Consider the following 27,787-nt stretch of genomic DNA (forward strand, 5'->3'; position numbering starts at 1 on the left):
GAAAAGAACTCGGAACTGAGAACTCGTCTTGCAGACGCAAAATTGAGAACTGCCTGATTCAGCCCCTTACGATCGACTTTCGGGTAAAATTTGTATGGGAAATACATGCACCCACTAGACTCTTTAATCAATATGACAAGAGCACAGAGTGCTGACACCTTTACTACTCGGGGTCCTAGTCTCTAGGCTGCGTTGACAGGGTACCTTCTCGTATTCCACCCAGTAATGTACGCAAATGACACGCCACACAGGCGCGAACTACACATCCCGGCATGCCCCATTTTCACTGCGTGGGGAGGGCAAGGCTTGACTGGGACTGTAGGCAACCACTGCAGTGGTGATTACAGCCTGGGAAAACGAGAGCCTTTTGGCCCACGTTCCGGATGGTGAGGTGCGATTCTAAGTCGCTTCCGAGACCCGGCTTTTGACGGGCTTCTCGGCTCTGCCAGCCCCAGCCATAAACCGGCACTCTACTGCCGCGCTGCCGAGGTCCTTCTATTCGTTCCGCCAGCCTGCAGGGCTGTCTTCCGCGGCGCCTGATCGCAGGGGTGACCGTCCGAGTCCCACGCTTAACCAAAGTGGCGAAATAGGGACAAGCGAGGACCCGACGGCAGGAGGAGGATGGCCCGGGCACTGCAGACCGTCAGGCCTGGCCGGCGGAGGCCGGGACACCCCAAGGCAGGGGGCGTGAGCTGTGTAGGTAGGTGCGACAAGGGCTGGAGGCTGCAGCCACGGCCATGTGAGAGGGGCTGCCCCGCCGCCGTTCGGCGGACGGCTGCGAGCTGGTGGGGGGCTGGGCCGGGGGCGGGGTGCGCCCGGGGGCGGGGAGGGCCGAGCGGAGGGAGGGCCGATGCCGCCGCCGGCTCTTCCCGGTCGAGGGTTATATAGCTCGGAGCGTGGAGCCCGCTCAGAGGCGGCCGGGAGCGTTCCGACTTGCAAGTGGCGCTGCGCTGCGGAGCCCAGTGCCCAAGTGACAGCCGTGGGGAGTGCAGGGCAGGGGACACGAGACCGCGGGGGCAGCTGCAAGCCGTTGGGCAGCGGTCGACTGCGCCGAGCGAGTCGCCCCTTCCCGGCGCTCCCGCTGCCCCGCACCCCACTCTCCCACCCTCTCGCAACTTGGGTCAAGTTGACAACTCCCGAGGCGGCCGGCGGGCCCGTGCGGTCTCCGCTGCGCGCCCCTCCCCCGGGGTGAGAGGGAGCCGCCGCGCCGGCTCCGGGGACGCTCGGGCGGCTGCGGCTTGGCCATGAGGGCAGCGCGCGCCGACTAACTCGCGGCTGTCACCGCCGCTGCAGCGGGACCGGCCGGGCGGGCGCTGCGGGACGGACGGGCGGGCGGGCGGCCGCCGGCAGGAGGCGCCGAGCCGGGCGGCTGCCGCGGCGGGCACAACCCCGGGGCCACCGCGCCGAGCCCGGGCGGGAGTGGCCCCGCGCAAGCAGGGAGCGGCGCCGCGCACTCCAGCCCGGAGGGCACCTCGAGAGAGGGCGCGGGGCGCAGCCTTCTGGTCTGGGCGGCTCTGACAAACGCCCCGGGGCCGGGAGCCGGGCTGCCCTGCGCGGGGTGAGCGCGGACGCGGACGCTGGACTCGTGCGGGGTTCCGGGCGTCGCGATGAACATCGTGGTGGAGTTCTTCGTGGTCACTTTCAAAGTGCTCTGGGCGTTCGTGCTGGCCGCGGCGCGCTGGCTGGTGCGGCCCAAGGAGAAGAGCGTGGCCGGCCAGGTGTGCCTCATCACGGGCGCCGGCAGCGGCCTGGGCCGCCTCTTCGCGCTCGAGTTCGCCCGGCGCCGGGCGCTGCTGGTGCTCTGGGACATCAACACTCAGAGCAACGAGGAGACGGCGGGCATGGTGCGCCACATCTACCGAGACCTGGAGGCGGCCGACGCCGCGGCGCTGCAAGGTAACTCGGACCTGCGCCGGATCAAGCCTCGCCCCACCCCCGAGCCCTCCCCGGGAGGGCCCCAAACCCCATTGCCCTGGTCAGCCCGGCTCGTCTTCGGCGAGTGGAGTTGGCCCCCTGGGAAAGGAGCACGGTCACCTCTGTTCTAGAAGGGGGAAGGTGTGCCGAACCCTTGTCTTTACGGGGGTCCTCTTTGGGGGCGAATGTCGGGTTTCCTAAACCCTCTGGGGATATCGGGAAGGCAGAGCTTGTTAGCACAGGTGTGAATCCTTAAGAAATGGCTCACTCGCTTTTGCGATGGGAGACTAAGGAGTCTGGGAAGTTGTTCTCAGACTCGACTGATGCATGTCTGTGTGTTACTGTGGTCTGAACCGCTGGGGCTAGGGCGGCATTGATGATTTCACTATAACTTTAGCCGCCAGAAAATAATTACATTGTTGCACCACAGACAGGTAAGTGCTTTAGTTACAGTCTCAGCCTGATTGAAAGGTGTGCTGCCTCTTGGAAAGCGCTTGGAGGATTTAAGCCTCATTGTAAATTTATTCCGTGTTTTTGATAACCTCAGGAAATCTGCCTCACTGTATACTTATTAACTAACCTGAATCTGAGGGGTTTTGTTTTTTATTTCTTGTTTTTTAAGCCAAAGCGGAGACCATAACCAACCGTAAATATTGGTCAAGGAAATTTGATAATGGCTCTTGCTCTTTGACAAAATTTTTCATTTCCGGAAAATACATAGAACTATACGGAGGAGATTAACTTGGACCCCACCCCTCCCCCCATATCGATCGATTTTCACCATAAGTATTGGCACCTGCCTTTTAGGCCAGAAAAGCAAAGGTCAAAACTGTTACATTTTCAAAAGTGGTATGGAAGGGTAGCAAATACAGATTTTTGTGTTCCCTGCTGAAACCTAAAAGATAAAGGTATTCAAAAACCAGGAAAGAGATTTGGGCTTTCAAAATTGAGATCTTCTGTGGTAAAATTGCATATTTACCTGTAAACTTGATTTATGCGAGGTGCTTCTGAGGAGAACTCAGAGATTCCAGTGAAAACAAACCAGTGACCTCCATTCTTTCATGAGAAGCTTTAGGTTCATTTCTTGGGTTTGGATGACTTCAGATTGTTAGCTACAGTTTTGATTTGTGAGCCTTAAGGAGGGTTCCCATTTTGAAGGTGCTCTTACTAAAAGAAAAAGAGCCGATTCTGGCCCCTGGTCCTCAAAAAAAGAGGAGTGTGTAGTATTTGTGTTTGGGAGGAGGGGGGTGTTATTCTCTGGGCTGAGATCAGTTCTTTCCAGGTGTCTTTAGCTCCAGGAAGCTGATCCCATGAGGTCTGACTTGTATTGGGCTTGTCACAATTACATGATTTTCCCCTAAGCAAAGTTATCCAGTAAATTGCTATAATTCCCAAAGACTCTTGGGGGAGGAAGGCAGCTGTAAGTTCAGTCATTGGCAAGCCTTATGGTGTTAGAAATCTGAAGCTCACTGTAGTATTTTTGTTTTGTGTGATCTTTGTCCTACTGATTGCCACGTGACTCACATTTTGCACCCCCCACCCTTTCTCTGTTCCATTTTTTCCCCCTTCATCTGGACTTCCGAGGACAGCTGGAAATGGTGAGGAAGAAATTCTGCCCCACTGTAACTTGCAGGTTTTTACCTACACCTGTGATGTGGGAAAGAGGGAGAATGTCTACCTGACTGCAGAAAGGGTCCGCAAGGAGGTTGGCGAGGTCTCAGTCCTGGTCAATAATGCCGGCGTGGTCTCTGGGCATCACCTTCTGGAATGTCCTGATGAGCTCATTGAGAGAACCATGATGGTCAATTGCCACGCACACTTCTGGGTAAATATAAACATCCTTGTTTTTATTACTAGGCCTTCCTCAATGAGAAGGTTGGGAAGGAGCCAGACTTCAATACCATCCTGGAAGACACCTATACTGTTTCACCACAAAGCTTCCTTCTAATTTGCTATTTCCCCATGGTGAATTACACTGTATGCCAGTTACTATCAAATAATTATTTTCTCCCCCCTCCCATGCAGTCTTTCTTGAGAGAGTAAAGGACTGAACATTTTGAGCTAGTTTGAAAGATTGCCATAAAAATAACTAGAGGGAGCATAAAACCCTGGGTTTGTTTATTTTACTTTCTGTTGAGTTTGTAAAACATTGGTTGTTCTTATGAATTCCTGAAGTCAGAGTTTAGGCTTCCAAATTACTGCTCAGCCACATTTTAGAAAGTGCCAGAGATTCTGAGATCAGCATTTGTGGTCCATTGGGAGTGGTCAGGCCACCCTGGCAGTCACTTAACATCCATTGACCAGCCACAGGGTCTGTGGCATTGTCCTGATGGAGTACGTCTCAGAACTGTCTCAGTTTACAAGATGCCTCTCTCAGGAGAACTGAAGTCACCCTGATAGGACCACAGAGTCGCTATATAAGGGGCAGGAGGACGGTGAGACTTGAGGAAGGAGAGACTTGAACCATATCTGCTTCTAACTGTCAGAACGACAGCATCTAAGGATGAGAGGGAAGGAGGGCCTTCTGTTGCTCTGGGGACAAAATGAATCCCAATTTTCCAGCTAAACTTCAGTAATGTTGGGTGTGAAGCTCTCCCCCATAACTGTACACTGTTGACCCACTTTATTCTCTTCCTCCTCTGAAGTAATTCCCCTTGATTTTCGTAGATAGGTAAGAGCCAATAAGGAAAGGGTAAGGAGGTAGGATGTTGCGTTGTTGTTGTTTTGTTTTGTTTTGTTTTGTTTTTTGTATTTCCCATAGGCGGATTAGCCTTCTAATGAAACACAACAAAGAACTGTTTCTTTTAAATAGGTCACATTAAACCTCATTAATTTTTTAGCAACTGCTTAAAAACTTAATCTGGCTTTAGAAGTGCTTATTCAAATGTTGTTCCTTGAATATCAAACCATTTCTCTGATCCTGAAAGAAGCTTCCTTTAACGTTTTATTTTCAAACATGAGCTCTATTTAACCCATTTTCAAACCTCAAGAAATGAACACATAAATGACTTAACTAACTCATATTGATCTTTTAAATGAGTAAGGAGATTACCAAATACAGTTTGGGGGAACTTAAGTGTGTTTTGGGGGGGGGGGCGCATGTGCATAGGTGTGTGTGTGTCTGTCTGTCTTGTGTGCAGTGGGGGGTGGGCAACTGAATAAAAGTCCCTGCTGCCATGGGGTCCACAAGAACAAGTGGCAAGGGGGTGCATCAGGTGAGTAAAGGGCAGTACAGATGAATAAACTTGGCAATACGGTTTATCAAGAATCCTATGTATTGACAATTCCGAGTAAAACAAGCAGCCACCATTTGAAATAACACATGTGAATTGCAGGTGGCCTTGTAGTTTTTGTATTTGAACAAGGATGGAAGTGCCTTAGAAATTCCAGTTGATTTTAGTCAGCTCGTCATCCTTAAACAGATATACAGCCATTGGTGGGCTAGTTGTGAACCAACACCAGGATTTTTTTTTTCTCCATAGCCTTTGACTGAGATGATCCTCAGTTTCTGAACCATAAACTTTGACCTACCCGGTGCTCTAAAATTTAGCTATCTTGCCTACTTTCTCTGTATGATTACTTTCCTGAATTGTAAAATTGCAAATGAAACCACACTTTTAAAGAAACCCCATACAATCTGCAGTTAAATACTTTGAAGAGGAAAGCAGCCTTTTCTCGCTAGACATCCTATAAAATGGGAGCTAATTTAGAGTGTGTTAAGCACAGAAAATCCATAGCTTTAGCTTTGAAAATGCACATCATTTGATATACTGTACTCTAATATTGGACTACTTTCTAACCTAAGGAGAAAATTGAATCAGGTCTCTGACAGAAAAATTATTGTGGAATTGAATCTGTATACTAAGGAGGAATATACCACCTTCCCAGAGTCCTTACTTTGCTTTGAGATGTTGCTTAACTACACAATTTAGGGAGTTCTTGGAAGCCTTGACCATAATGACGTCACTTCATATTAAAATATGGGAGGCTCCTGAATTCTCCAGCTGTTTTTCCCCTAAGCATCTAAACTTAAGAATTTATTTTCAATATTGAGTCAGAAAATTCATTTTAGAGTTGGAATTTCTGACTTCTTGCCGAGACTTACAAACCTTTTAAGAAGTTGAGAACTAGCAACTAAAATTTAAAGGAAGACTTACTATAATTTTTACAGGGACTGGCGGTGGGGGTGGGTGGGTGGGTGCACATATGCAGTGATGTAAGAGCTACCTGAATTCAGCTTCCTTTCCAGTAGTCCTCTTTAACAAAAATGTGTGTGACAACTGTCTAAAGATGTATTGGTTTGTGCTGTTTTCCTTCCAGAGAAAATAACCAGTGTGTCTTTTTACTATATTTGGCTGGGGTAAAGAAGTTGCCCCGTTCACTTTAAAAAGTAGATCAGCTGAGCAAACAGTTGTGTAGTCATTTGAACAGATTGTCTGGAGCCAGACTTCTAAGTAGCAGTCGATGTCTGTTTTCATAAAACACTAAATGGTATGTTGATCGCGACCCAGAGTTAAAGTCCCATGTAGTGAATTGGAAAGCCGTGTGGACTTCCACTGAAAAGCTGTGGGTGCTCCTACTTCCAAACCCTTCTACTACTGGCCTTGCCTGGAGACCCTCTTCCTCCACTCTTCAACCTTTTAAGGCCTAGCTCAAGTTCTTACTATAATCTTCCCTCCCCACTCCAGCCCTTTTCTGGCATTTTTGCATATTAGAGCTGCAAGGATCCTTAGAGATCATCTTATTTTCCAATCCCTTATTTTCTGATGAAGCTGCAGTTAAATGACTTGTCTAAAGCTTTTTCTCTTCTTGCCATTATTTAAAAAAAAATTTTTTTTGTTCACGTTTATTTATTATTGAGAGACAGACACAGAGCATGAGCAGGGGAGGGGCCGAGAGATGGAGAGACAGAATCCAAAGCAGGCTCCAGGCTCTGAGCTGCCAGCACAGAGCTCCATGTGGGGCTCGAACTCACAAACCGCGAGATCACGACCTGAGCCGAAGTCAGTCACCAGAGCCACCCAGGTGCCCCTCTCTTCTTGCCATTATTAATCTCTTACAACGTCTCTTAATTCTCCTCCTTTGTGGCACAGTACATGCTCTTTTGTGTAATTTTTTATGCATTGTGCCCTGAAATTCTGAAATAGATGGCAAGCTTTCTGAAGGCAGTTTGTTATATGCTTCTATTTGTTTTCCCCTGCCTGCAATAGAACTGTACTCCTAAGACTAAATAAACACTCAATAAATGTTTGATAGTATAGGCTAGACTTTTGCTTAAATATTTAGAAGGTAGCCTACTCAGAGGATACTCACAGGGACCTGTCTTCTGAAATTTCAAAAGGTAGTAGGCATTATGTTGGACTAATTCAAGCTGCATAAGATTGAGGAAATTTCAAAATGGGGCTGGCTCACATTCATAATTGTTTGTATCTCCTTTTGTTTTCCTATACAACTTATCCATTCTCCCAGCCTCGCCTGTGTGCTCGTATTTACTGTAGTATATTAACTCTGCTCATTGGTGCAAGGCTAGCGACTGTGAGAAGGCCGGTGTTGATAAACCAATTTGAATCAAGCTCCAATTGAATTTACGGCAACCATTCATATTTCCTAATGGCTGGGCCTCAAGGAGAGGATTTTTCCTGTGTTCCTTCCTTGATTCTTAACCTCGTAGTCTCTACTTCTAAGCAATTAGAAGTTTTCACAGTACTTGCCGTTGTTCTGCACAGCCCTCCAGTGTCCTGTGATCCTTCATCGTCCAGTATTCTTCCATCACCAGCAGTTCTCCTAGGAACCTTCTCTTGGTCACCAGTTAAGAAGTGATAGATTTGTGATGGATTCTAGTCAGTATAATCTGTTGTGCGACATCCATGGTTAGGACAAGACCAAGGAGAATGTATGCAATACGATGCACATTAATTGGGGCATAATCACAGAAAACATTCACTTAGGCTCCCTCTGTATCTCTGTGTGCTACAAAAACTTGAAAATACCTCTCTAGACTCCTTTGAAATATGGCAGGTTGGCCTCCATACAGGAATTACAAACCCATGTTTCCCCCCAAAACGTTAATGTTGCTTCACTTGTTATTTTTTTAAGAGGAGTCCAATCTTAGCTTGCTGTTTTTGCGAGACATAGTTTATCTGTAGATCCTTTTTGACCAGAGAGCTGCATTTGGCCTTTATACGTGAGCAGCAAATTGATCCCTGATTAACCAAAAGGGGGTAGCAAAAGCATTTAACTCCAGGCCTTTTATGTTCTGCAGAAATTTTGCATGGTTAAGGGCTAAATCTGTCAAATAGCTAGTCGGTAATTTACTTCTATTGATACGGTAGTCAGACAAGATAATTGGTAGTTAATTAATAGACCACTTAACTTAAAAGGTTTCACAGTTTTAAAATACTAATTACTGAATTAGGCATTTATCTATATCCAAATGTCTAAAGTCTATTTAGTTAAAATCCATCCAGGAAAAGTAAAAGCCCACCACCTAGATCTGAGTAATGTAGCACTTAAAGACATTAGTGCTATGGTAGTACCTAATATCTCATGAATGGTCCCTAATCATTAGTGTTTAAGTTCCTATGTGATTTACTGGTTTTTAATCTCAAATACTGTATTGTTCTCTGGTTAGAGAAACCTAGTTTTGTTCAAGTCCTCTTAGGTTTAGAATTAAAAAATCGTTTCTAAAGTGTTCATATAAAACTGCTAGGCCAGTACTTCCTCCTTCAAACCATAATATTAAGAATTGTTATACCAAATGTTTTATAAAATATTATTTTCCTATCTTACAATAGCTACTAAAAGGTTAGAATTCATGGCCAATTTTTAAGTCTCTGATAGAACGGGTCTGTTAAATAAATAACATGCATAAGTATCATGTTTGAGCTTTAGAAATAAAGATTTTTTAGGTCTTGAACTGAACTGCAAATTGACCTGGGGTGTGAATACTCTATCTTATTAATTCTTGTGAGCCCACTTCAGAATATCTCTTAGGTAGCAACCACTCAGGTACTTGGGACTGTGTCCCTAAGAGGGTCATTTCATAGCCTTGTTTCTAACATAGAATAAGATCACATGCCCATCGAACATCGAGTTTCTGTGTTCGGTATGTTACGTGCTAGGCCCAAATCTATTGCTACTAGAAATCAGTATCTATGACCTGATAAAACATCACTTTACATAAGTGGTATGAGCAGAGAACCATCCTCTAAAAATCTTTCCAACATTTTAGATACATGTTTTAATCTGTGTCTGGTTACCTCAGTTGTTCAGAAAAATATTGCTGAGTAACCAATGTCATATGAAGAAGTAATAGTGCTCCCGTAATTGCCAAATCCAGTGTGCAGCTTGATCATTCTACAGAATGTGATCCTGTTAACCATCTCTGAAACTCATCTTTAGTTTCCACAAAAAGCCCACTTTTTCCTGCTTCTCTTGTCTTCCCAGTCCTCCTGGCCTCCCTGCTTCTGAGATGTAATGATTAGGATTGCATACTCAGACCTCTTCTCACTGTGTACCTCTAGCTGGGTAATCTGTTTATTTCAATGGCTTCATCTGATTTCTGACACAGTTCCCAAGTTCACACACCTGTCTTGGCTGTTCCACTCATTCCCTAAAATCAACAAATCTCAAAACTGAACTCACTTCTTTTTGCCCCTTCTTGAATTCCCTGGTGTGGCCAGTGCCAAACTTGGGAACATCAGCAGTATCTTTAATTCTCCATCCTGCCCGCATTCATGAGTCCTGACTGTTCTGTTGCTACCATGTACTTTGATCCTCTCCTTCCCAGTCCTGCCTTATCCCATGTGCTTCCATCACCTCTTGCCTGGACTTTGGGAGGAGTCTCTGAACTTCTTGCCCTGTTCCCAGCCTTTGCTCTTCAACGTAGGGTTATCTTAGCAGACTCGAATTTGTTATGTGCCTGCTTAAAGATTATGCTACCCCAAACCCTTGGGTGACCATATTGTTCACAGCATGAAGTCCAGGCTTATTAGCATGGCAGCTTAGATCTTCTAAAGCTGATTTCCACCTGCCTTCCAAACTCATCATCTATCATATCTCCTGGTCAACCCAAAACTCCCACAGGGCTGGATGCCTCACTGTGCCTTGATGGAGCCCTGAGCACTCCACTGTCTGCCATTTGAGTCCTGGGAGACAAAAGAAGTTGAATAGTTTAGACAAAATGTATCACTACTCCTGAGAGAGGAAAAAAATATTCATAATATTTTCGTGTTAACTTAATAGTCTCTTTGTATATTAGGGTGTAGTCCTTGTAGAATAGTTTAAAGTTCCATCCAGGGAATGGCCCACTCTTGTTTGATTATGTCCTGTTATCTCGATTCCTGGAAGCGGAGTTGATGTTTGTTCTTTTCTCCCTCATTATTTCTTCATCTAGGGCTTTATCCATTATCTGCCCAAGTAGAAATTAATCTACAGGACATGTCAAAGTGAAAGCATTCTGTAACCTGTGCTAATGTTAACACTGATTGAATAGCTTGTTCAAAAAGCTTGAATGGAGTGTGCCTGGGTGGTGTCCTTTGCTGTTCATTGCAGGATTGGGTCACTGGGGCCTAGGGAAGAGCTACAAACCCTGTGGCCAAATACTTAACTGCTCGTATTCTCCTCATTTATTCTCTCCCTTTAAATTTGTTTTTACCCTAACCATTTTTCAGACTTTTAAGATCTTTGGCAAATTCTAGTGAATTGACTTTAGTTAACTTGAATACAATTCCTTTCAAGAAGTTTAATAACCTCACTTGGGACTTAGAATAATTTTTTAAAGTAGGGAACCCCTTTTTATTTGTTTTTTCCTTGAATTAAAGAATATTAACAGACTCATCTAAAATTTCTGCTCTGTTTCTTTCAGAAACCAAAATTAAGCTTTGTTCAATTATAAGTAGCCAGTATGCCTCTGTTTAATTCAGATACCTGTCTACGTGGATAGATGTATAGATGACATGTTTGTTTTCTTGATTTGGAATGCTTGATGAATAATAAGGCTCATGACTATGGTGTATTTATAGCCAGCAGACTGGAAAAAGTTCATTTGAGCCACTGTGTTAAGTCCTAAATACCCAGGATGTTTTTGGAACCCCAAATTGTATGTACTATGCTGAATTTCCACTAGGGGGTGTCCTGGCAGGGTGGATTTGTATCTTCTTTCCTTGTGCACATACAAGCGGTAATTTTCCCAAGATAAAGGGCCTTTTGTAGCTAATCTTTGTAGTATGACAAACTTTGATAGTCCTTAAGAAATCGGGAACTACTCCCTGTATCAACTGAATGAGTTAAATCCAATGTTTTGAGCCTGGAACTCTAGGGATCAGATTAAAATGTGTTAATCTCTCTTGGTTTAATTACTGATTTTTTTTTTTTTTTTTTAAATCTCAGAAGTTACTATAGGAGTTAGCTATTCAAAGAACTAACCCTTTATAGTTTCTATTATCATCTGACCTAAAGATTCCTTTTAGGCTGAGACTTCTTGTAAGCATAATGGGAAAATAACTCAGAGGGTGGTATCTTGTAATTCTTTATTGAAAATCTGTAGTGGACAGGTAGAGTGTACAGGCAGTCTTTGGAGTGGGCCAGCCTTAGAGAACTTCGCTATATTGTGGCCTCACACTTAAGATACCACTGTTTGGAGTACAGGTTGTCAGATCAGGGCTGTAGGATTTAATCCCAGTCACCTTGACACATTTGGCCAGCCATTGGGGTCCCGGTCGGCCTGGGTTTGCAGGCTTATGCCATCCCAGCCCTGGAGGGTGTGCCTTTCAACACAGGGAACACTTATATCTTTCACTTGATCTTACCCAGCATGGCCCATTCTTAGATTCCTTTTTCATTTTACTTTATTTGTCAATTCTCTTAGAAATCAAGTTCACACCTGTCAGGGACCATTTTCCTAAACGCTCTGAGACTAAAATTAAGTGAACCACAGGGAAAAAACTGAATATCCTCTCCTAATGATCATAAAACTTTCAACACTGCAGCAAATGCTGCTAGAATATTTAACAAGTCAGGGCAATTACTGCCGCAGCCTTGAGTGCTGTCAAATTAGCCCAACTGACAAGCCACTTACGATGAATTCACATTTGGAAACAAAACATTACTTGGTCTGTGAAACTTTCAAAGATCACACAAAGTGATGCATGAAAGATGGCCATGGTGTTAATATTGTGAAGGTTGTTTTTTGTGGGGGTTTTGTTGTTGTCTTGCTTTTTTTGTTTTGCTTGGTTTGGTTTGGGGAAACCGTGCTGTTTCTCTCTCATTTGCTGCTTGCATAAAAACGTGAATTTTTCTTGCCTTTCTTTCAAATAGCTTAGTACTGGAATTTTTAAATATTAACAAGGTTCAGCTTCTTAGTGTTATTCTAAACAATGGGGCTCAAAAGAACACTTCCCAAATCAGTGTAACTGGGAAAATATTTGTGGTATAACTTATGTAAGCACATGGGTATTTTGAGGACAACTGAAACTTAAAATTCAAAGCCTGAATTTTCCCACCTGCAAATTGCACTTAACATACTGCCCCCTACTGATTTCTCAAGGGTTTTTAAAGACGAGATAGTTCTATTATCTCTTGGGAAAAAGACACATCAGGTATAATAAGTTATCTTAAAATAGTTCTGTACTAACTTTTAATATTTTTATGTTTGCTAGACTCTTCTCTGTCAGGTGTCGTAATTTATATTTTCAGCGGTTGTTTCTGCTCCTAGTAAAAGAGGACTGGAGGAGAGAGGGTTAGAGGAGAGGTGTTACTGGAAAGCGTTGTTGTTTCCCAGCAGCATCTAGGGTTCTGAACGGAAGGAGGTGGGCAACTGAAACAGCTCCTTAGCAATATGGTTTTGAGGCTGCTTCTGGTGGTCAGCTACTGGCATTTTGCTGGAAGCGTGGTCTGGTGCTGTGTGGAGGGCAGGGAGGCCTGGGAGCCATACATAGTAAGAACCAGGAACTGCAGGAACTTGAAGAAACAACATCACCAAAAATAGATGGCACTTGTAACCAAAATAGCCTGTAAATATATGCTTAATGAGTCTTGAGTGCATTTACTATACTTTTATATAGCACTTAAATTTTACAGACCCTTTCATAAACACTCTCCTCTCATTTGAGCCTCAAAGCAACCCTGAATTAAAGAGAGCCATTATCCCCATTTTTATGGATGAGGAAACAAACTGAGAGAGATTATAGGACTAGCCTAAGGTCACCCCTGGGGAAAGAAGAACCTAGGACCCAGACCCTCATCCCAAGACTTTAGTTTAGAACTTCTACAAATACTTAGCTGGGCCACCGGTTCAAAGCTCCTTGTCAATTTTCTTCTGTGAGTCACTTATGAAAGAATCCCCCTTCAAATGCTGATTGTTTTTTTTTTTTTTTACTAGCTTAGTTCGTTTAGCAATGACTAATGAACCCTAGCTTAATATCTCCAGAAAGTTTGCTCCATAAATTAGACAAGAATGTAAAATTCTAGACTAAAGAACCAGCACCTCATCAGAATTTTATTACTAAAGCCCAGTTCATGTGTTTTTTCCCTGCCTTTTCTGTAATTTTCCATGGTTTGCATCTGAGATGGTTACCTCATTGAGAAGACTGTAGGATATTCTCAGTCACTTGGCTTCCTTGCTTTTTCTGGTTCACATGTCGACATTGACAAGCTGGACACAAAAGGTAGCAAATAAACAGGGCACTTCTATGAGGACTGGCTACACAAAGTTCTAGAAATACTTGGTACCATAAAGTGTCAGTAACAGGATGATTTGAGTTTTGTTTTTTGTTGGTGTTGTTTTAAAGCTTATCTCCTGGAAAATGTAAAACTTTTATTCTGTTACATAATAATCTTACGGGATTAGAATTCCAGATAACTCTATAAGCTTTGCCTTTGGAAATGCTAATCATGGATTTTCAAAATTATGCAGTTTTGCCCAGCTGCTGTTGTCCAAACTTCTGGCCCAAGCATCTGATTTGTAAAGGGCTGTTTTCCTAGGTGGGGTTTTTTCATAGGCTTACCAAAGCATGAAAGCTTCAGAAAGGTAAATGTGAAAAATGGAAAAGGTAAAAGCTGAGGTGGAATGGCCCTAAATTCCTGGTCTTGAAAGCTGAGCCTTCAAAGCCTCTGTGGATGCAGGGAGAGGACTTTGAAGCCTCCTAGGTCTCTGTTTGTGAGCCTGTTCTAATGGCTAAGGGGTTGTCCTAGTCCATTTGCACTGCTGTAACAATGCCATACACTGCATGGGCTATAGACAACAGAAATTTCTGTCTCACAATTCTGGAAGCTACAAGTCTAAGAAGATCAGGGTGCCAACAGATTTGGCATCTGGTGAGGGCCCACTTCTTAGTTCATAGACAGCTGTCTGCTGAAACCTCACATGGCGGAAGGGGTGAGGGGTTTCTCTGGGGTCTTCATTAGAAGGGCACTGATCCCATTCCTGAGGGCTCCCTAAGGCCCCACCTTCTCACTCCATCACTTTGAGTATCAGATTTTAACATGCATTAACATTCAAAACGACAACAGAGGGGCTTGCCACTGCTAAAAATGGATCCAAGGCAAATATACAGAGAATCAGTCCAGAAACTCTCATAGTTGTCTGTAGAAGGCACTGGGAGCCCTTGACATTGGTTTGAACCAGGCTTTATCTTATAAACATAAGAATGGAATGGTATGGAGAGTGGGGCTTCCCAACCCCTAATATCCCGGTTCAGAGAGTGAGGGTTGGATAGAGGGCAGCAAACTTAATCTTCCAATTCTGCTGAGTTTGTAGGAGAAATTGATCTGAAGCCCCTTGAGGTTTAGAGTAGACAGATTCCCTAGCTCTCGCTAGAACCCTGTGCTCAGCCTGTGTTCCAGAGCAGTGGCAGTAATGGCATCATCTGGCAGATTGTATGTTAGAAAAGCGGACTCTCAGACCCCCTCCCAGACCTCCTGGGCCAGAATCTGTATTGGACTCGGATACTGGGTGATTCTTTGGCACATCAAAGTTTGAGGAGGAACCGGTCTTGAATACGCATTTTCCTTCTCACTTTCTCAATATTCTCCTTACCCTGCCTTTTTGTTTTTCTTTCCTGAGCTAATCAGCCCTTTAGAAATCTCCCAGACAAGAAAAATGCCAGACCACACACTCTGTGTTCCAATCTTACTCTAGGTTTATTATTATTATTATTTTTTTTTTTTTTTTTAATTCCGGTCCAGTATCTAAAAGGAAGAGTGCAGGTGCACTTTTGCTCCCTATTCCCCTTGGTCACCGTGCCCAGGATGGAGTTTCCAAAGCCCTAAGAGTCACGAAACAAAATGAAGACCATGCATTAAAGAGCTACATTCTTCCTGCCCAGGATAAGTTACAACCTTGCCTATTATGCATGCCCCTTTCCTCTGCTCCTGGCCCCTGGCGTATCACTGGCATCCAGTATCAGATAATGGAGGGTATGATTTCTCAGACACCTGCTGTACCTAAGAGGAGGTCTTCTTTTTTAGTTTTCACAATTTAGGAACAGTTTAGGTGGTTTTGCCAGAGTTGTGATTGATAAGTGATTAGTGCCGTCTTCTGTGATGAAGCTGGAATATACCAGACCAGTTACTGGATTAGCAATCATTGTCCTTGAAGATATCTCTTAATTTAGTAGTGGAGTGGTAGTTTGAAGGTACTGACATATAAGCTACAACTGATGGGCTTTTGAGCCCAAATTTAAGTTGTGATTTTTTAAGTCCAAAATGCCTTCTGAATCCAGAAAAATGTCATATACTACAAGAACTAAAGCTTAGAAACAGTTATCAGCATGGAACCTGATTTGCTAACGTGCATGTTCCCTCAGATGTTGACGAAAGTTTTCTCTTTAACTGTGCCTCACACAGCATAGAGACCTCATAGACCCTCATCTGTAATGAGTAAATTCTATGTTGTTACAGTGCACACTTCAGAATAAGTTTTCAGGAGTAACTTCTTGATTATATTTTTTACTTACGTAACGATTTTATTATTTTTGAAGATTCCACCGTAAGCAAACTAGGAAGCAAGGGAGGATGTAAACTGTTTACACATACGAAATACAGAGGATGATGAAAGGTGATCACGGGGACGTTGCTGGGCCATGCTGTTGGAATGGGGGCAGAGGGACAAAGGAGTCCGGCCCCTACAGAGGGCCTGAGCAGTGGCTGAGCTTGTGTGTGCAGTGTTTATGCCTCCTGGAAGTGGTTAGTAGTCACTAGAGCAGAAGCGGGGCCTCTGCCCTTTGGAAGATCTGTCGTTATTACAAGTTCTGAGATGCGATCTGAGTTTGGGGCAAAGCAAAGGGATTAATGACAACATGTTGTTTAGCAGACTATTTGGCTGCAATTTTGTGGGTTATTTTCATCATTCTGTAAAGCGTTATTAAATAGGGAAAGGGGCCTGAGCTTGAAGGAGATCATGGAACACTCCTTTGATCATCTGGGACTCGGCCAGGGGGAGGGTCAGGGAAGACAGCGCTTCAGGAACAGTGTTCAGCGTTCAGTTTCTTTTAACATACCGAGCTTCGCTGAGTTTAACCGAGACACAGAAAAACAATGTTTTGCAGATAATGTGTTATTTTGTTAATATGTAAGAGGTTTGAACTCAAGTTCCATTATTTTAAAAGGCACAGTCATGACATCATATAAATGTTTAATGAATAGATTTTTACTGCTTACCAGATGCTGGCATCTACACTAATGGAACTGATACCGTATTGAGTCATTTACGAGAGTCTTATGCAAGTTATACCTCAGTGTTACAACTTGTATTTCGAATGTGTGCTAGGAATCGAAGAAAGCATTATTGGATATAAGTCGCTGTAACATTTTTGAACAAAGAAACCTTGGAGAACCTTCTCTTTTTGTCTCACAAATGAGTTAAAATCAAGATTCAAAGAGGTCAAGTAATAAGGATGGTTAGCTGATTGGCAGTTGGGACCATGTGGACTCCAAAGACCAGTGTACTTTACAGACAGATTGAGTTTTAAGTTACCTCCTTTCCAGCATTTCTGCATAGCAAACCCTAAAATGCAAGGGAATGTTGATGTGTGAGTTGCTGCCTTGGGGTAGATTCATCCCATGCTTTAACAGTGGGAAGGCAAGTTAATGAAGCATTTATTTTTGCTGAATAACTCATGGTGTCATCATCTAGGTGTTCATTTGAAAAGCCCAGCTCTTTTATTAGCTTCTTGGTTGCAGGGCAACTGTAGGAATGTACTAGTGCATGTGTGTTAAGCATTAACTGCTGATGCCTTCAAACGTTAAACTAATCCCCATAGCCTCAAAATAATAACAAAAAGGACAGTAGATGTAACACTGGTATGCATTCAACAGTTATGACATATTCTTTAGCCTCTCTTCTATAGCTAAAGACGGAATGTTTTGTGTCAATCTGATAAGAGATTTTGATGAACGTTTTGTTAAGTCCGAGATTAGTTCCAGGCTTCAGTATCGTGGGGCTCTGTTGCACAATTTGTCTGGAGACTTTCCTGTCTCTACAAACACACCAAATAAGAACAACAAAAAAAAAGCTGTCATTCAATTATAATGGTTTCAGAATTTGTGCTGTTAAGTGAAACTAAAAGATTTAGAGTCAATCAATATATTGCTAGCAAGTACAGATTTAGTTTTTACTTCCTAGTTAAAGATGATTTTGTGGGGCCCCCTGGCTGGCTCAGTCAGAAGAGCATGCAACTCTTGATCTCAGGGTCGTGAGTTCGAGCCCTCATGTTGGATGTAGAGATTACATAAATAAATAAAATTTTTTAAAAGATAATTTTGTAATGAAAACTTTCAACTATCACATTCTGTGGTCAAAGTGAAATTTCTTAAGTTTGGTGGTCAGTATATTTACCAAGCAGATACCTGTAAATCTACAGAATTAAGAGTATTTAGCCATATGTTCCTTTCCCAGGTTAGCTTGGGGGTATGTCACCGTTTTTCAATCTTTAAACACGCTGATGATTTATCCTATTAGCCTTTTTAACTGCGCTCACTATATTTTCACAGCGCCTTCAGTAGTTTGTATGTACTACTGAATCATAGTTTTCCAGGAGCAGTGACTGAGTTTTCAGAGAAGAGTGCCACCAGATGTCATTTTAGCCTTGTAAATAAGCAGTATGTTCCTTTGTGATTCTGATAAAGATAAGTTACTCCAGGAGGCGACAAAGGCAGAAGGAGCAGAACAGCAAGTAGAGTTCTTGCACCAGGTGGAGGGGCCGTGAGGGTGTCCAGTCAGGTGTTCTTTGTGCAGTGGAGTCTTAACTGTACTTTTTTTTTTTTTTTCAAGTTGTGTATATACTGCTGTTAATTTGGGGATTCTGAAAAGCCTTACTATTTTATATGTGCTGATGATGTTAATCCTTTTCCCATCAAAATATGATTCATGACCTTCTTTACAAATGAAAGTCTTCTGTTTTTTGGTGTTCACATGAGAGATACACACTTTAAAATGATTATTTTTCAAAGATGCTTTTTCTGGACTTGACCGTAAGACAGTTATACAAACACACAAAAATATGGCATGAGGCCTTTTTCCTACTGTGAGAAATTAACTTTGCTTTTCCCTTAGTGTCCATTAACCTGGCATGGCTTGCAAATATGGAAAACACATTCTAGGTGTTTTACCTACACCTTTAAAATGTCATCAGTCTCGAAATTTCAAAAGCTAGGCTTTGCCAGACACCACATTTCTTCACATTCCCTTTTGTCGAACTTTAGGCTAATTTGTCCTGACAGTGCAGCCACAGGCTGTGTGTTGCTGTGTGTCATTAAGAGCACCAGGAATGATCTGGAGGGTTACAACTGTTGGAAGTTAATTTGGCGTAAATCTAACTTTCAAAGATTTCTCGAGATATGACATGTCATGTCTGTGTCCAGTCACACTTCTGTTTAAGGAATTCTTGTTTATATTATAAATATGACCTTTACAGTTATCTTTCAAAGTGCCCAGTGCTCTGAAGAACCCCGAGGAGCTGTAGCAATATTAGATTTAAGTATGTTTCATAAGAATGTCAGTGTCCATTTGAATGTCCCCCTCCCTCCTTTGTTTTTTCTTTTTAGTCAGCAGTAACAACCCCATCAGCTCGTGGCCAATTATGGTATTGGAGTCATGTGATAAAATTACTCATGAGTATTCAAAGGTCTGTCTCCACACTTTTTAGACAGACGCAGAAGGAGACAGAGATAAGAGTTATCTCTTGCTGCAGATAAAATACTCCCTAGATCTGTTCCAACTTTAAATTCTCCCACCGACAATGCCAATGAATGTATATTGGTTACTGACTCTGAGACCCCCTAGATCGAGAGTCAGCCATTTTTCCTGATGGAGAACTACATGTCCTCTGTTTCGCAGACATTTGAACAGAAGGACGTAGCGACGGAGCGCAGTTCTCCGACTCGGGTTAAGCGTCTAGCTAACTTTGCCAGCCACCACTGACACCAGCTAATAACTCTGCACTTTCTTTAGAGCCCCCTGTATTGGGTGGTAACTTCTGATCTAGGTAATCCGTCCTGAGAGTGGAGATCACACAGCAGTCCAGGTGTTCAGTGAGTTATCTGAGTTGCCCCTCTCAGATCCACCGATGGTGGCAGACGCATGAATTTATACTTAAGCCGTTTGGATGTGCTTTTAGATTTGCCCTTTATGTTCTTTTAATGACTCTTTGAGACAAAGTTAAAGATCACGAACCTTAGCTTGAACTGACTGGTGTCATGGCAACTAGCACTTCACCTTTTGCTGGTCCCCATCTCATACATGCTACAATATTTGTGCACATTAATAATTCATTGCCAAGTGCCAGATTTCTTTGTGCTGTCAGACTGTGTCAAGGACGGAATATGCTGTGCTATCTCAGATGTCATCTACCAGACTGTTGAGGGCAAGAGTAATTAGAAAAGAAAACTAGTCAGGTTACTTGGGAAAATTCCTGAAAATATGATGCTTTCTAGCCACCCATTTATAGCATTTTTCTTGTAAAGTAAGGGATAGAATTAGTGTTGATCAAAGTTTATTTGGTAATGTGCCCCAGACACAAGGCAGGACTTGGGTTGTGGAAATAAGGCACAAGCAGTAATTGCTTGCCTCCATTCAGGCAGCAAAGGAAATGATTAACAGCCTGAGTGCTCAGTCACGTGGATCAGGCTCCAGTGCGAACCCTGAAAACTCAGGTTTAAAAAGAAACCTCAGTGGTCCTGATGTGAACGCTCTTACCTCAGGCTTGCCTTTGCCTGGCACACACTAGGAGCTGAGTGTTTGACCCCAGTTTTGGGAAACCGTGAGTTTGGGTTTTGAGGCTGACCCCGGCCTTGGATGCCTTTTCTCACCTCCCAGTTTCCTCAACCTTGTTTGTTCTCAGCCTTGATAGCAGTGTCATTGTATTAGGCCTATAATTGGTGAGCTTCCTAAAGAATATAGGCCTTTGTCTGAGGATGTAGAAAATGCAATGAAACGACACATTGGATTTCACTTATACAGAAGGTCGTGTTTGTCCCTGATTGAGCAAAGAAATCACATATTTTAAACCAGACATTGACCTGCCACTACGTTTTTTTTTTTTTTCTTTTTTGACTCTCCCTCCCTAAAGGAAGCTTTAAAACAAACCTGTGTCACACTTTACTAGCTACTCAAAGTGAAGCATATTTCTCTGAAAAATGTTTACAACCCACAATTGGAAAAGATTTTAGTCAGCCGTATTTGGATTCTTTTCTTCCTCTTTCTCTTTTTTTCCTCCTTCCTTTAAATACAAAACGAGTAGCTTAAATGTCCCTGCAGACTACTTGGTGGGAGGGTGGGTGGGGAAAGCAGGCCCAAGTCACAGTTTTTAGAATACACAGGCATAATACCCTGTGGATACACTAGAACTGTTCTAGTGCTTTAACAATTAAGTGCCGGTAAGTGTAAATTCTGCTTAGAGACAGGCACAGAACCAGCTCCCGTTTTAGCCATCATCATTTGGCCAGATCATAAAACAGTACCTGCCTGTGATAGATAGATGTTCAAGAAACACTTGTTGAATAAGTTAATACCACCAGACTAATTTCAGGAAAAGGGGAAGGGGTCATTAATCAGTTTTAGAACATGCAACAAATTAAACTTAAAAAAAAAAGTTAGGAACTTGTTAATCTGGTATCACCTACATTTATATGGTGCAGGGGATCTGGATTGGTCATTTAACACCTGCAGGCAACAACGAACGTCGCACACGAGCACAGGGAGGTCATTAGAGCCAAACTGCTCTGTGTCCATGTGTTTCTAGTCAGGGCCAGCTGCCAGCTGGAGTGAGTGGTCACTGGTGATGTGAACAAGCAGGGTCAGCAATTCAGATTCATCAGGTGATTAAGCAGCAAGTTCTTGCCAGTATTCTATGCTGTGTGTCGTTTCTTGGGATTTAATATTGAGACTTTCTATGTACTTAAGAACTTAAAAGTAAGATCCTCTGAACTAAACCTATCCCTGTCTTCTAAGACTAGGCAAACTTTTAATACTTAAAACTGGTCTCCGAATAACGTCAAGAATAAATTTTATACTTTTTAGTTAATCTGGGAACAGTTCATCATAACCAGATACTTAAAAGAAGGCTTACAGACTTGCTTACTTAAGGATACATTTTCTTATTTAGATTTAATGATGTTACTTTATTGTAATTCTTAATATAATGGCCATATATAAGCTGTTGAGTCTAAAATTGAACCTATAATGACCTGAAGTACCAGGTCTTGCCTTTTTTGCTATCAAGCAGACCAAAATAATAATTATCGTAATTGCCCTAGCCATTCCCACTAACTACTGCAAAGAAGTAAAAATCCAGCTGAAATGTGTCTCTCTTCCATCCAGTAGTATGCCAGGTCTCTGAAGTACGTAAGGCACATGGTTCACATTCTCTCCTCCACAGGGTATCACAGGGGAGTAATTCTCCCATAATCTTTGAATCTTCATCTCCCAGCTTCATCTGAGGCAGCCAGACAAATAAATACAAAACAATCAAAATCAAAATCCCATAGAACATGTAATTATATGTTACGGTGAATGGTACTGACCATATGTCTTAAAGAAATATGAACAAAATTAAGGTGGTATAGAATTATATAAAGGCTCAACACCTCCAGTAGAGAATTATTTGGAAACTCCTGTGACATAAGCATGTTGAAAAGCATAAGAGGTTTTGTAAACACGTGACTAATATTATACTTTGAATGATGTAGGAGGGCATTGGCAGTAGATTGTCAGATTAGAGAAGAATTCATGGGTAAAACCTCACAGGTGAGAAGGGTGCCCTGGGCAGCAGCAGTGAGGTGGCTCAGAAAAATGGGGTAGGAGTTGGGGCGGGGGAGTTGCCTGCTAATCAGGAGGCAGACTGGGGACCACCTTGGGACACTTGACAGACATTCGTCTGGCAACTGTGTGCACCATGGATTGGAACACAGAAAAGCTTCAAAATAAATGGAATGACCGTTTTTGATCTTGTACATGCAAAAATTATTGTAACAAATTAGATATTTATGCAAAAATTCAGTGATCCCTTAGCCAGGAAATCCTCAGAGAGGGGCATGCAACTCTTCTTTAAGTCCAGTGTGTATTGTTTGGGTTTTTTTAACTTCATAAATCATGGGGAGGCTGTGTTGGCAATGGGATATAACTCAACAGTAGACAGATTGCTCTTTGCTGCTTTCTTTTAAGAAGCAGGTTATAAAACTGTTGGGAGCCTGGTGAAGTAGTTAATAGATCATCTTAAGCAATTTGAAGTAATTTTTTTTTTTTTTTTTTTTTAAATACAGCCTTGTTGTGTCTTGAAGGCAAAAGATCCAGAGGGAAAAAGAGTTTAGCGAATAAGAAATCAATGCCGTCCCTGGGTCTGTTGCCCTGGAACTTCTGCTACTTGCTTGGCTACACTGGCCAGTCACCTGCTTCTGTGGGAAAGTCACTGCCCTGTAAACCTCCACAGAGGGGTGTGTTCATTCAGAATGCTGTAAGCTCTTGGCAGTGCAGTCAGCATAGGACACAGTTTTCATTAAAATGATCCTGTACTTTCATCCCGCGTTTTTACATCCTGAAGTACTTTACCTCCTGTAGATACAGGGTAAGCTGGAGGTCCTCTCACAGACCAGGAGATAGCTGTGTTAAAGTGTCATGAGCATAAAAAGATCTCTGACCTGGGAGTAGTTTAGATTAGCAGATAACTATCACTTGAAAGGTGATAAAGAGTCTTCGACTAACGGCTTTCTTTTCATCTCTGGAGATTGTCCCCAAAAGCTCTTGTGTTACAGTCCTTTTGGTCACGGCTTTATAATAGGCCTGCCATACCAATGATATGGTGTTATGTTAACCAGACACTTCAAGGATCTTCTCTTTTCATGAATGTGTAAGATTTTTAAATGAATTGGGAGACGTTTATTATGTGGGTAAAACATTAGGTAGGATTGGCTTTTAGATGAAACTCACAATGTCAGTTCTAAAGCTTCAATCTTCCTTCTCTTTCAGACCACTAAGGCTTTTCTTCCTACAATGCTGGAGATTAATCATGGTCATATTGTGACAGTTGCAAGTTCCCTGGGATTGTTCAGTACTGCTGGAGTTGAGGTTTGTCTGTCTAATATAAAGCATTTCCTTCCTTCAGTCGCTTTATCCCGAATATCCCCAAATCCTGTAAAGAGTACCTGTTGCCCATACATTTATGAAAGCACTCTACCTGTGTGCTATTTGTGGAATGTTCTGCGATACCCCAGGGCCAGCTGGTGAGGTGCAACTCTAGTATCTTGTGCCATAAAATCACTTCTGCTAGTTTGACAAAGCAGCAGCAGCAGCAGCACTGGGTGGACCAGTCCTCAGTGTGCCCCATTTTCATTAGCAGTTCTGCATGATGGTGGTGGGGAGGTGCAGGGTCAAGAACGAAACCATGGAGGGCAGTGGCAGTGCCACGGGAAACAGATGAATGAGGCCAAAGGTTGACGTTCTGTTTTGGTCAACTTGCCAGAAGTGAGCCATCCTGTATCAGGTCATCAGAGAAGATGGCTACGGCAGATGTGAGGTGTCTCGCAATGTTAGATCTGTAGAACTGGGCTTAATCAAGCCCTGTTCTTCACCACAAATTGTAAAGTGCATGTGTGTGTATCAGGCTGTGCTGTCTGTCCTGTGGGAGCCTATAGCATAGAGTTAAAAACTGCATGCAAATATGCAAAAGAACACCAAATAACAGATGGCTTCCATGTTCTACATTTCCACTCCTACATTGCAAATGGGACAAAGGAGAACTTTCTATACCGTGTGTTCTTAGGTAAAGGTCTGGCTTAAGTTTGCAAGGTGTAGTTATCATTTTCTTCACTTTACACTAAAAAGACAAGTGGATCATAACAACTTATAACCTAAGCTAGACTCACCTTTGCTCTCGTAGAATTAAACAAACTGGATTTTTATTCTCCTTTACTGAACAAGAGGCCATTTGTAAATTTCCAGAAACTTCAAAGTGAACCTTTCTCCATTTTTAGCTTCAGTGTGTTAGCCTTTATAGAATCCTTTGTGGTAACTTCCCCAAAGTAATATGATACTTGGTCGATGTGGCAAAAAGTGTTCGTCTGCTGTTGCTTTGAAAATATTATTTCTGCACCAAACCACATCAGATAGCTGTCTTTTAAAATGCTTTCCTTTTCTTTGCTTAGTCACCTGTAACCTTCTGTTTCAAACACATAACCAAAGTAATAGGATCACGGAAGCTTGAGTTCGGTGGGTTTGGTGGGGGATCTGTGCACATACTTAGTGTTTCTGTTCTCTCCCCCTCTAACTCAGGATTATTGTGCCAGTAAATTTGGAGTGGTGGGTTTTCATGAATCCCTGAGCCATGAGTTAAAGGCTGCTGAAAAGGATGGAATTAAAACAACGTTGGTTTGCCCTTACCTTGTAGACACGGGCATGTTCAGAGGCTGCCGAATCAGGTCAGTGAGAACCTATCTTATTGATAAAAAAGCTGGTTTAGAAATCATCTTTCCATATTGGGAGAATATGTAGAATCAGATCTTACCCTATAACTATCATTTCACAGTTCAACCTGTCACTTCATTGGTCAAGGTTTGTAAAGTTCCAATGAAAAAGCTTAACAGGTAAGGGTCGGGTACCACACAGATACTAACATGAGGAAGTCAGTCTAGAAGCATCAGAAAGGAATTGGCCTCTCTGCACCTTCAAGAAGAAAACATAAATATCCAGGATTTTCCTTAGAAGGCTACTTCCTTAGGAGTTTTGTTTTTTTTTTTTCTTTAGTATTGGTAAATGAATGTGACTTTGATTTGGATCTGAAACAATGTCACTGCCACAAAAGAGTAAGCTTTTCTTTTAAAAAGACCTTTGAATATTGCTCTCCAGATTTGGGAGCTTCCTTTTTGTGGAGAGTATATATAGGTAGATTCATTGTGACAGAATGAGAAGAACTATTTAGATTTACTAAAGACAAAGTAAAATTCCCACCCACTTTGAAAGGAGGCATATGGGAATATAAATGCCAGGTCACGTCGGACTTGAACTAAGCCGGTAAACAAGCTCACAAATCTTAATAGGATACCTGTGAAGACATGCTTACTTTGAGATCTTTCTGGGAAGAATTTGAAAGGCAAAGGAAGATAACTGAACCAGTTCCCTGTTGGTGAGGGCCATTCTTAACACATCCTGAGCCTGGCCAAGCTGGGAAGCAGGTGGAGCTTGATTTGAGTCATTCCAGTCTCAGGCTGACTCCCAGTCTGGACAGGGACCAGACTCAAGCTCTGCCTCTTTTCCCGTGTGTGTGTGTGTGTGTGTGTGTGTGTGTGTGTGTGTGTTTCTTCGTCTTATATACTTAGAAGCCAATTGCTGAGAGTGTAAGGAGTCCTGTTTCCTATTTAGCATCATGGCAGGTGTCCAAAACTGTGGTGAGACAATGAAAAGTGAAAGGAGTACGTTATACTATTAGGTTATTTTAATGTGTAATGTAATGGATTCAGCTGAAGGTAGGATGTCTATATGTACTTTGTTTCAGAGACCCCCGAGAAAAAATAACCTTGGAATGTGTGTAACTGACTTCCTTCACTCAGGAAGGTTATGCCAGTATACACGCCATCATTTCAACAACACTTCGCACTGAAAGTTTGGCGTTGGGGTGCCTGGGTGGCTCAGTCAGTTAAGTGTCCAGTGTTGGCTCAAGCTCAGGTCATGACCTCACGGTTCATGAGTTCTAGCCCCACGCTGGGCTCTGTGCTGACAGCTCAGAGCTGGAGCCTGTTTTGGATTCTGTGTCTCCCTCTCTCTTTGCCCCTCCCCCACTTGTGCTCGGTCTCTGTCAAAAATGTTAAAAAATATATATATTAGAAATAAATAAAAAGTATGGCATAATGTTTGGTTGAGTGTTATGCCAAACACTGTCTCCTTTTTCTATTGAAAAAAAAATAGAAAAATAATATGAAATACATTTTAAGGCATTTTAAAAACATGATTTTCTCATTTTATAGAAAAGCAGACTGATTTTGCTTTTTTTTTTTTAGCTCGTTTTCCAGACTATGCAAATAAAATGTATTCATAGTAAGAAATTGTGGAAAATACAGAAAAGCACAATGAAGGAAACAAAATGAACCTACGTTAGATAACACCGTTATTAATGTTTGGATGTGTATTTCCAATCTTCCCTAGTTTGCGTTAATTAATTTCATTTTTCTAATGTATAACTTCCAGGAAAGAAATTGAGCCTTTTCTGCCCCCTCTGAAGCCGGATTACTGTGTGAAGCAGGCCATGAAGGCCATCCTCACCGACCAGCCCATGATCTGCACCCCCCGCCTCATGTACATCGTGACGTTCATGAAGAGGTAACTCGGGTGGGGTTCCCTGGTGCACTGCGTCTGTCTCATGCCCGCCCCACCCCTATAACTTCACATGAGACATCACACGTTTGCTAATAGCCCCCTTTCCCTTTTCAGCATCCTCCCTTTTGAAGCAGTCGTGTGCATGTATCGGTTCCTAGGAGCAGACAAGTGTATGTACCCATTTATCGCTCAAAGAAAACAAGCCACAAACAATAATGAAGCAAAAAATGGAATCTGAGAATCGATCTTTTTTGTATGGAATATCATTTCTATCAGAAGACGATCAAGGTATTTCAGTCCTATCTACATCAGCATTATTGACATTCTCTGGATTCCAAATCCATGTTGACTTTTTTTTAAATCAACTTTTTAAAAAATAAATAAAGTGTAAATTAACCGACTAGAATACTTGGAAAATGTGATCAGCAAAAGTGAGCTTACCTTGTTGCCAGCAGGCTCCTTTTCGGCCGAACCCTAAAACCTGTCAAATCTTTTAGACAAGCACTGTGTGACATCTCCAGGCTACCATTATTTTTTTTAATGAGCAGAAAGTCTAGAGATGATAACAACAGTGTGTTTCAGCCGTGTGGGTTTTTTTTTTTTTAATCTCCATGGAGTTTATTAATTCTTGTAATTAAACTCTAGCCAATTGACACCCTTGCAACTTCAAGGACTGATAGTGCTCTATTTTCTCATGTTTTATAAGTTTCAGTTTTGCAAAGCCTGTGTGGCTTTTCGTGGTGTTTGTGTGTACAGCTCTTTTGAAAAGGAATTTTGAAATCTCCACCAATTTGAAGTAAATGATGTTTGATTATTACATTAAAGGTGATCAGGTCTCTTAAAGTCATAATGACTGAAGTGTTAGCCGGATTTTTAATTTTATCTCTGAAATCTTCCCTTAAGGATCTATTACTCTGGAGACCTAGTTATCCACAAAGGTCATACATTTTCTACCTGTGAATTTTGCTGCATACAGAAAGTGCCCTTTCCTCAGGAAGTTGCTGTGTTTCATTTCTCTGAGTGGACTTTTATCTAGAATACATACAGCTCTGCAAAGAAACAGTTTCTAAAATT

At 42.5% G+C, this 27,787-nt stretch overlaps 1 protein-coding gene across 2 annotated transcripts; it reads left to right on the forward strand.

Moving 5' to 3' along the window:
* Positions 1 to 247: 247 nt before the first annotated feature.
* Positions 248 to 27,787, forward strand: RDH10 (retinol dehydrogenase 10). Of its 2 annotated transcripts, XM_042973147.1 has the most exons (7): positions 248 to 700; positions 1,648 to 1,896; positions 3,504 to 3,739; positions 23,375 to 23,473; positions 24,677 to 24,822; positions 26,585 to 26,716; positions 26,828 to 27,787. In XM_042973147.1, the coding sequence occupies exons 1-7, from the start codon at positions 622 to 624 to the stop codon at positions 26,949 to 26,951; spliced, it is 1,065 nt and encodes a 354-aa protein (XP_042829081.1). In that variant the 5' UTR covers positions 248 to 621; the 3' UTR covers positions 26,952 to 27,787. The 2 variants fall into 2 exon arrangements, with proteins under 2 accessions (XP_042829081.1, XP_015392240.2); XM_015536754.2 differs by lacking the exon at positions 248 to 700 and having other exon boundaries at positions 1,398 to 1,896.

Source organism: Panthera tigris, chromosome F2 (assembly GCF_018350195.1).
Source record: "Panthera tigris isolate Pti1 chromosome F2, P.tigris_Pti1_mat1.1, whole genome shotgun sequence".
Lineage (NCBI taxonomy): Eukaryota > Metazoa > Chordata > Mammalia > Carnivora > Felidae > Panthera > Panthera tigris.